At 31.2% G+C, this 10888-nt stretch overlaps 1 protein-coding gene across 3 annotated transcripts in view; it reads right to left on the reverse strand.

Annotated features, from left to right (window-relative positions):
• The window catches only part of LOC107446306 (protein c-ets-1-A), a 188835-nt gene that overhangs the window by 101315 nt on the left and 76632 nt on the right, over positions 1-10888 (reverse strand). Inside the window, exon 1 of one of the 3 annotated variants that reach the window (XM_021145117.4) lies at positions 10732-10873. The exons of the other annotated variants lie outside the window; for them this stretch is intronic. Coding sequence (XP_021000776.1) covers positions 10732-10741 — 10 coding nt within the window. The 5' untranslated portion in view covers positions 10742-10873. Of the gene's footprint in view, positions 1-10731; positions 10874-10888 lie in introns of those variants that run through there. 3 annotated transcript variants of the gene reach the window in all.

Consider the following 10888-nt stretch of genomic DNA (forward strand, 5'->3'; position numbering starts at 1 on the left):
CAAAGCAAAAGTTTAAACAAATAAAATTGACCAATTAAAACCTAGATGTCAAAAGGGCAATTACATTGTTACAGACTAACAGTTACAGATTTTTTTTTTAAAGAAATGAGAGTAGTTTGTTAAAAATATATTTAAAGAAAAATTAAGTATCGTTGTACACTTTAAAAAATTCACGGCGAAAAATTCCGAATAAAATCACGGGATGAAGTACCGGCATTTTGGGTGCCCTTTTTACCATAAATATTATACCGTAATTTTTACAGTAATATTTATTTAATTAAATGGATTGAGTGATATTACGGAAATTATTACAATAAATATTACGGGATGTCAGATGTCTTTTGTTCCGTAACATGTACCAGTAAAAATGGATTTTACGGTAAAAAAGTACCGTTACTCTGAGTGCTGGTGCTTTTGACAGTAATTTGATCCAGAATTTTTTGCTCTGCATTTAGTATATGAACTAAGTAACCAAAGTATTGTATTTATAATTAATACAAGAATTTTTTTAAATAACTGTGTTTATAAAATTTTGAAACTTATAAACCGAAATTACTCTTTTTTTTTAGATTCTTTATTTAAACATTTCACTCATAAAATAACGAATTCACATATAAAACTATAAAATCTTTATGTTACGTTTAATTAGAAATTAATATATCACGTTGTTCAATCAGCGTATCATTTTTCTATATTGAAAATTCGCAAGGACCACCGCCTGTGTTTTGAGTGTTCAACTTAGCGATGTATTTTGCATATCTACGCAAATGCTGTAAGACCCATGGAAACTTGTAACTACTAAGGTGTATAGAAAAATGAGCAGAGGGGAGTGCTATGGAATAAAAGAAAAATCTAACATTCGAGAATTATTAACTGTTAAACTTGAAGGAAAAAATACCACACTTCTACAAGCAGCAGAAATGAAACTGTAGAGGTGAAATTTGATACGCTGAAAAGGTTGTTGTGAATTTGGCAATAAACTTGAAACAGTTTTTTTTTTTCGAAATTCTAATTTGTTTATAAGTTATTGCAACGTTAAGTGCTTTCTTGATAATTTTTTTCTCCTCTATTTTTATTTTATTTATTTATTTATTTTTCTGCCTGATGTTACATTTTGCTTTGGTCCACAAAATCTATAAAACACTTAGAAATTCGAAATTAATGTGGTATGTAAAAAAAGCACAGGGAGGGCGATGGAATAAATTGTTATGAATTAACGTAAGAGTAATTATTAACCATAGCGTTAAAAAAATGAGAATATGCTCAGGGAATAGAGCGTTCGCCTTTCAATGAGGTGAACTGGGGTTCGATACCGGCGATGGCTGGTGGATACGAATTCCGCATCCGGCTTGCACCGACCACAGTGCTGACGTGAAATATCCTCAATGGTAGATGGATCATGGGTTAGGATCCCCTTGCCGCCAGACTAATCGTGGGAGGTTCTCGTGGTCTTCCTCTCCATGTAACGCGAATGTGGTTAGTTCCATCAAAAAGTCCCAGAAGAAGGCAAATTTCTCCCAATACTTGATCCAGGAGTTCCCTTGTCTTCTAGATTAGGTACAAAATTACAAGGCTGTGGAGTTGAACATTAGTAGTCGTAAACCCGAAAATTGGGTTAGCTGTTCAACGACGGTTATAAAATATTGTTTCGCTAGGGCCGGGATAGCCTGGTTGGTAGGGCACTAGGCCCATGCTCAAGAGGTTGTAGGTTCGATCCCCGCCGACAGAAGACTCCCGTGCAGTAAATGGTGACTGATGCACGTTAAATCTGTCGGGTCACAACGTCCTCCATGTTCCCATTACAAATCATACCTCTGGGGATACTGATACAGGAGTTTCCTTGTCTTCTGGATTGGTCTGTTCAACGACAGTTATAATGTAATATAGTTTTACTACTCTCCTTCTTCAAGGCTAATATTATGTGTCAAAAATTCGGCAAACTTTGAAAAGGTGCCTTATGTGTGCATGTTTTGTTTAATTCCAAGCGTTTTTAGTAAATGCTTACTTGTTCAAACGCACATTTCAAGTTACGTAAACTTTCTTAATTACGCATTTTGAGCTACGTCGATTTTTTCCAGACAATAAGTTTTGCCCCACTCAAAATATATTAAAATACGTTCATTTTTAAAGCGGTTATATGTTAATTTTTCTTAAACATGCGTTTTGAGCTACGTCTAATTGACATGTTCTTAAAATAACTTTTGCATGACATTAGAATATAATTAATAATCTAAAAAGATTTTCAGTGCTACTTTCAAACGGAATTTCGTCTAGATTCTCCTGTCTACTGACTGAAAAAGAAATTGTGTTTTTTTATAAATGCGTTTCTCTTTCTGAAATTTTTCTTCTTTTTTTTCAATAAAAAGAAAATACATGAGGGACGCATTTCATGTTGAAATGAAAGCGACAGGAAGGTATATGTTGGCGAAATTTCAAAACACACATAAAAAAACGCAAACTGAGAAAAACCAGGTGTGATAAAGAGGAAAAAACCCACATATTTCTCTTTTCATTCACAAACCTACCTTTCAAATTTTATGAATGAACGCACATCAGCTGGAAGTGTTCTTACTACTTTTTTTTCTTTTCACTTTTTCTTTATTCTAAAGCATAATATAAAGCATATCTCACTTTTTTTAGCGTATTTTTAAGATAAGCATTTTTAAGGAAAATATTAGCCCCAGTTTTCTAAAATAAAATCAGAATAAGTAGATACTGAGTGGTTCCGGACATTTTAAAACTTTCTTTTAAAATAGGCCTTTATTCTTTTTTTATTCATTATTTTTTTATTATTTATTATTACCATTTGTTAAGTATAAAATTTGTCAATAAATATTTCGCAAAAAACGCTTTATTTATATATTTTGTATCATTTAGTTTAACTGAATCTGTGAACTCTATTGTTTTAGTTGTGAACTCTATTGAAAGCCAGCGGGCTGGCTAACAGCGTCAATTTGCAACAGCGTTTCGTCAATTGTGTAACTAGTTAACTTTTCATTTGTAGAATCAAATAAATAACAACTATAAATTAACATTAAGAAAGTAAAAAATGTCCTAGTAAAGTAAAGTAATATCTGCTGATCTCCCATAGTGAACCCGTTCCGTCGAGAGATAGAAATAAATAAATTACAAAATAAAAAAGGAATTAAGATCTTAAAGTTGTTAAATATTCAAATAAATTAATATCTTCCCGTCGTCATATTTTTACAAGAAATATTATAAACGGTAACAGTATGCTTAAAGCAATTCTACATTTATTCCATTAAGCCTAAATGCTTTACTCAACGAGCAGGCCGGGATAGCTAAGTTGGTAGGGAGTTAGGCTTATGTCATGGAGGTGGTGAGTTCGATCCCCGCCGGCTGAAGACTTGTAGTAAATGGTGACTGGTGCAAATTAAGTTTGTCGGGTCACAAAGTCCACCATGTTCCCATTACCTCTGGGGGTACTGAATTGGAGATTGATTGTTCTCTGGTTCAGGTCAAAATTACGATCTGTGGATGTATGAATGGGTGCGCCCTATAAAACGGGTTGTGAGGTGAGTGTGTGGCTTAAGTCATATTCTTGGCCATAGATGGCGCCACTAAAAGACGAAAAAACTCCCTCACTGCCGTAAAATTCGCTTGGTTCCACCGATCAGGCTTGCTGATGTTAACATATTGTTCTGAGAACTATAACATAACTATTTATTGCGGGATTTAATAAATCAGTTAACATTTATAAATTAAACAAATGCTTGTAAAGTAAGATATGTGCTGATCTCCCATCGTTAATTCCATTCCGAATTTCGTAGAAAAATTCAAAGGAATTCGTATTTTCAAGACGATAATTATTTACAGGAAAGATAATAAACGGAAATAATCTGCTTGAAGTAATTCTGCATTGATTCCATTAAGCCTAAATGCTTTATTATACGAGCAATTAATAGCCAGCAATATGGGTAATGGTGTCTGTTAACTATATTGTTTTGAGAGCTGTAATATAACTAGTTAATTATTTATTGCAGTATTAAATAAATATTAGCTATTTATTAAATATTTAGAAATTAAACAAATGCTTGTAGAGTAATTAACTGCTGATAGATTATCGTTAATTCCGGTTTGTCGAACAATGGAGAAAGAAATAATTTCACATTAACAAAATTAAGAGGAATTAACATCTTCAAGTCGTTATATATTTACAGGAAAGATAATAAACGGAAACAATCTTTGTTTAAAGTCACGCTATATTTATTCCATTAAGCTTAAATAGTTTACTTTACGAGCCTCTTCTAGCTAGCGATCTGAATAACAACGTTTCTGTTTTTTTAAGTTAACGGATTTAAAAGAAAAAGAGTTTCTTTAACTTGCCGCAATGTTGACTGTTTAACCGATTTGACACAGTGAGGCGAGCACTTATCAAAAAACCTCTTTGTCGCTTAAACCATACACAATGCCTAAAAACATTTACCCTATTAGCATCCTAGAGATTTGGAGACAAACGCAAGAACGGAGGGGAGTAGGTACGAAACATTTTTCGAAAACAACACGTTGGTAAAGAACAAAGAATGCCGACTAGCTTGATAAGCTCGATTTACCCAACACCCACACGCAAATAGAAAAAGAAAGACTTTTTTCGAAATAAATAGGCAAGACCTTGTCACCGCCTTGTGAATTTTGGTGTTATCGTCTGTTGGTTCCCCTTCCCCTCTTCCCCAACCATCATTCTGACACCTCCTCTCCCCTACACATTATTCGTTTACCATTGCCAGCTGAATCAATAATTATTTTTATTGCCTAGTTTAAATAATACTCAGACGTTTTTGAAATTGTTTAGTCTTTGCTTAAAGCGCAAGCGCGTGCCGCTGTTTATTTACTAATGCTTTCTCGTCATAAGTATCTCTATTCGAAACTAATATTCTTTCTCAATTCTTTCAATCCTTGTTTTAGTATCCACGCTTGCATGTTAATAAAATCACGTTAATTGGTTTTAAATGTTCTTTCCACTACGAAACATTAATTAATAAAATTAAAAAAAACTTTGAAGGTGAATAAATTTTCGAAGGTGAAATATTTTTATCAGTAGCTAATGAATAGTATTTTATTATCGACACTGAAACAGGGCATAAGCATAAATTAAAAATATTTTATTATGTTTCAAAGGGATCATTCGGAATCAGTTATAGTGGTTTGGATACATAATAAAATAATCGTTTCAACTGAACGTTAAATTTTGCTTTGCTGCTCAAAAACTATAAGATGCAGACACTTGAAATAACGTTTTAAAGCAGAAAAACATGCAGGAAGTTCGATGAAATAAAAAAAAAAGTTTCAATTAGCTTGTGAATAATCAACTGTTACTTGAATTTGTAGAACTTATAGAAAAAAAAGTATCTTGCGGGCCACTCAACGAACGCAACTACCGAGTTGAAACTTAAGTTGCTGAAAGACTATTTTTATTTAACACGATTTTTTTGTTCTTTGAAACTTCAATTTTATTGCAAAATTATGTGCTTTTCCTGCGAATTTTTTTTTCACATCTTTTGCTATAAATTTTTTTACTGCTCACACTCTATATGACTTAACTTAAAATTACGGAGGTTTTTAGAAAAATATGCAAAAAACTCAAGGAATAAAAGCAAAATTCAAGATTCTGTTATTAGTTCGAGATATGAATTATTAAACTTTCAGTAAAAAGAAAAGTAAATAAATAAATAAAGCCGAACTGCTGTTCGGCATAATTTGTTGAAACCTTAATAAGGTGTTACATAAATTATGTTTTTGTCTTAGTTGACACACAGTATTGTATATAACATCTAATGCAGCGGTCTGAGGCGCAAGATCCATTCGCTAGATTCTTGAAAACCCGTCGCAGAGACAGCAGCCGCCACAAAAGCTCCAGAAGACCTAGTAATCTACGGATTTGTTGACACAAGATCCCGAATCACGCACGAATAATATGTGCATCACAAATTGAGTCGATTAGCAACGGAGACGTGCCAACATCGAAGCACAATGCCCAAAACCAAAGAAGACTGTGCCATCAACCGACCGCAAACGACCTAGTCAAAATGCTATTAATAGCAGCAGAGCAGCAACCAGGGACATGACTTTCCTGCTAGAAAATTTTCTAAAACATAATATGAAATCCGGTAAATGTGTAATGAAATTTAAGAATTACGATATCTAGTATTGCGTATAATGTATCTAGCATTATACGATATCTATTATTGTGTAATGTATTTAGTATTGTACGATATCTACAATGGTGTAAAATGTATCTAGCATTGTACGATATATAGAATTGTTTAAAATGTATCTAGCATTGTACGATATGTAGAATTGTGTATAATGTACGATATCTGGTATTGTACACAATGTATTTATAACTGTACGATACTTATTTGTATAATAAACCTAGTATTGTGCGATATCTGGGATTGTGTATATTGTATTTATAACTGTACGGTATCTAGCATTTTACGATACTTATTGGTATAATGAACCTAGTATTGTGCGGTATCTGGGATTGTGCATAAAGCATTTATAACTGTACGATATCTAGTATTTTACGATACTTAATTGTATAATGAACCTAGTATTGTGCGCTATCTGGGACTGTGTATATTGTATTTATAACTGTACGATATCCAGCATTTTACGATACTTATTTGTATAATGAACCTAATATTGTGCGATATCTAGGATTGTGCATAATTTATCTAGTATTGTACGCTATCATATACTTTTTCCATAGTATAGTGTAATAGAATTTGAGAAGTACAATACTTAGCTTCAATTTAACACCATATTAAGGCAGGAAACTTGAATGATATTACGAATTAACTCGCTCCAAATTTTTTAACTGTATAGTTATAGCAAACAGCTGAACACATCCCCCTCCTCCAGTTTTTTTTAATTCATTTTTTTTTTCTTTTTACTCTAGAAAGTTTTTACCCTATTACGCATTATTTGATTTAAAACAGAAACATTTAAATCTATACTAGTTAAACAAAAAGTTGCTTTTCTTAGAATTCATCTTAAGTGGTTTTCAATTATATTTACCTACATAACATTTACGATGAAGTTTACGAATCATAACAGATCATTACCAAGAAACCACCTATGTAAAGGCTTGGCCTCCTTTACGAAGAAATTTATTTTAGATATTTATCATCAGGAAGTAAACATGAGTTGTAGAGGTTCTATACTTCAATTACTATAAATAAACGTGACTTCCTTACGCGCGTGTACTACATATCTCTATCAATCGATTGTCAATCGCATGCAAAAGAATTGATCTTGAAATTACTAAATTCGTTTGTAAGTTTTCGATAAATTATACTAAAAATTTCCGAGTATAATGTTAAACGATATTAGATAAATTGAACTAAAAATTCTAATTCAACAGTTTTGGATCAATAAACTACAAACTCAATTGATATTTTGCTTCTTAGTGAACAATTACTTCAGAAAAATCACCGATTACAAAATATTGTGCCGTCGATTTTTTTGAAATTTAAAATAAATATTTTACTTTTCTTCCATTCTGCTGCGATTTGTGAAAAAAAAATTACTTTGTTGTGCAGATTCTTGATTTTCTGTAAGTTTACTTTTACTTTTTTGCTTTATGAACACAAAATACAATAATTTTCAATATTAAAATTGATATTAAGCACTAAAAATTTAAAAAATATTTCAACTTGTACATTGTAAAAAATTCTGTAACAAATTACGGTAAAAAATACCGGCACTCAAGGTGCCGGTAATTTTTACCGCAAAATCCATTCTTACTTGAACATAACACGGAACAAAAAAATCTGATATACTGTACCTAAGACGCTGATTGGTTAAGGGAGAAAAAACTTGGATGGAAAATAGAACATGCTCTACTATCGTCCAAGAAGTTTGACCAAGTTCTTGGATGATTGTTTACACGATCCAAGCTCAAAGCAAAACAATTTTCCATCAATATCAATCAATCTCTGTCCAAGAAATTGGATCGTCTAAACAGGCCTTTAGTGTTGTTCAGTATTAATTCATTGATTGTTTACTTTTTTTTTTTTTTTTACACCGCTCGGAAAGTGGGCATCTAACAAGTCAACGATAAGAAAAAGACATAAATCTTTAAACAAACAGTTCTATAATGGCAAAATGAATGGTCAAAAACAATTTCGGCAACAAGCTATTCCAGTAGCAAGTTGTGGAAAATTTGAACATGCCTTAGCCAGAACACAATGTTAAAGAATTACTTAATGAAACATAGTACTTTAAATTCATTTCAAAAAGTTTTTAATGAATATTAATCAGATAAAAACAGTTTTGATAGTTATAACACACTTTATTTTACAAGTAAAATTGATCTGCAAGAGCAGATTGTTTATAAGCAGATGTTCTTGTTTCTTTTAGTTGAATAAAAATGCAGCGCAGGTGAACGCTCTGATTACAATATACATTAACTTCAACTTTTAATTATTAGAAATCTGATACGTAGAATGACAACTAATAATGAAGAAAATAAATATAACTCACCTTTTCGTTATTTTAGAATAAAAGAATAATTTCGTTATTTTAGAATAAAATAATAATTTCGTTACTTTAGAATAAAAGAATGACTTCGTTAAATTAGAATAAAAGAATAGTTTCGTTATTTCAGAATAAAAGAATAATTTCGTTATTTTAGAATAAGAAATTTTCGTTATTTTAAAATAATTATTTTAGAATTCGTTATTTTAGAATCGTTATTTAAAATATTTATATAACCCTACAATAAGCTCAAAACCCTTCCTTTTTTTTTTAAGGCTAGCTAATTATTTTGCAAGGACACAAATTTTAATTTTTACACATCACTTTATAATTGCGTTATTAATATCTTAAACAGTAAACATTTTAATTATTACAAAAATATAAAAACCACAGAGGAAAAATATCCGTGCTTATTAATTCTTTTAAATTTATAAGCAAATCTTTATATTTAGGTTGAAATAAGGTGAAAATTATGATTTAAATTCACTTTTTTTATTAATGCCTTCAAACTGTAACTATGTTTGTAAGCAAATTATTCTGTATTTAAACTAAAGAAGAAAAACTAACTATCAATTCCAAATTTAAAGGAACCCAATGACGTTGATAATTATTTTTACATTTATTAGATTTATGTGTGTCAAAAGCTAATAACTAGATAAGATTCAATTTCATATAACTAGATTAGGTTTGATTTTCTTTTTGTAAATTGATTGAGCTGATTTTGGTGAAAAACGCTTCAAATACAATACAAGGCATCAAAAACGTAGATGAATTGACAAAGTAAATAAAAGCTAATTTTATTTCTAGTAAATAAGTATGTCACAATAAAAATAAATCGATTATATATAATGGATATTCTAACACGAGTGGACGCAGGAATCTCGGGCCCAGGACAAATTCGCTGCAAACTCATTCCTCAAAACATATAAAATTTAATTTTACTATTTCGTAGCGATGACTTCGAAACAATGGTTTACATTTGATTCTTGAAACATCGATTTTCAAAAATATACCAGAATATTAATTTACAGTTGTTTTAAGCTTGTTTTTACTAAAATCTAAGTTTTTGCAGGTTTGTATTTTGTTAATATTTTATAATTATGATAAATTTTTTTCACTAAAGTTGTGGAGCATTGCTAACAAATATAAATATGTTTATAAAAAAATTATCTGCAATTATAAAAATTCAAAGGCATTTCACTTCTCGTAGTGAATTTTAATTGGGTCCTCAAAAGTCCCGGAGTCCGGGACAACTGCCCCTGTCTTCTCCATTTCATATCTTCGGCCTTGCTTATAAAGGAAATGTCATAATATATTGGTAATATTCTTACGAAGTGGTTGGTTGTATGTGGAATAAATCCACAAAAAAGGTTAATATAACAGTAACCAACAGATTGTGCTAAAAGTGCATACCATTTATCTAAAAGTGAAAATATGAGCAAATAAGAACATAAGTTTAGTCCTCGTAGTTCTACTCTGTCTGAACTTTGCTACTAACACTTGTACGAGTCAATAAGAAAAATACAGAATTGATGATATTAAAAACCACAATAAATATTAAAAGTTTGATGGCATTGAAAAGTTATCTCAAATACTGTAATCAGGAACTAGAGAAAGTATATATCACGGATATTGGACATTAAAGAAAGTAAACTAGCTACGAAAGGTTTGATATATTCGAAAAGTTATCTTAAATATCGCTATCAGAAATTAGAGAAAGTATATTATGGATATTGGACATTAAAAATTCACACGAGCTATGAAAGGTTTGATATCTCCTAAAATTTATCTCAAATAAATCAATCAGAAAAAAAGAAAAATATAAATTGTGGACATTGGTCAAATTTCCACAGTTTCCATCCTACTACCAGACAGAATTCAGTTTGATATCATGCTCACTAAACGTAACACTATTTATGAATTTCAAAAAGTGAAAATCTAAGTATAAACAATGTCCAAAGTGTAATACCATCTCATGGTCATTTCGTGTTATCGGAAAATAGTTATTAATAAAACTTATTCAGGAAAAAATGTTTGTTTTCAGGATATTTTACGAGTGTTCAGTAAGTGGGCATAAAGGAATCAAGGTATGAGAAAATTGGACAACTCAAAGAGATTCGAGCTTGAGCATCTTCAAGAGCAGGTATGGAACTGGATGCTGTGATAATTCATTTCCCAATGAGACCAAAAAATTTAATCCGGAATTAGCTTTTGTCGGAAGAATCTTACCTTTTATCATATCCTGTGTCCGGTCTCCTGTTTAGTGTCCGCCCTTATGTCCGTTCGAGTGGTGATGTCCGGCAGTAACAAATCGAACCGTCAGCTGATCAGGAAATCAGCTTTTCCTGCTAAAGGGGATTCAAATTTCAATGCTGAGATGATTCTG

The sequence above is a fragment of the Parasteatoda tepidariorum genome, chromosome 2 (genome assembly GCF_982258835.1).
Source record: "Parasteatoda tepidariorum strain Cologne lab strain chromosome 2, Ptep-v5.0, whole genome shotgun sequence".
Taxonomy (NCBI): domain Eukaryota; kingdom Metazoa; phylum Arthropoda; class Arachnida; order Araneae; family Theridiidae; genus Parasteatoda; species Parasteatoda tepidariorum.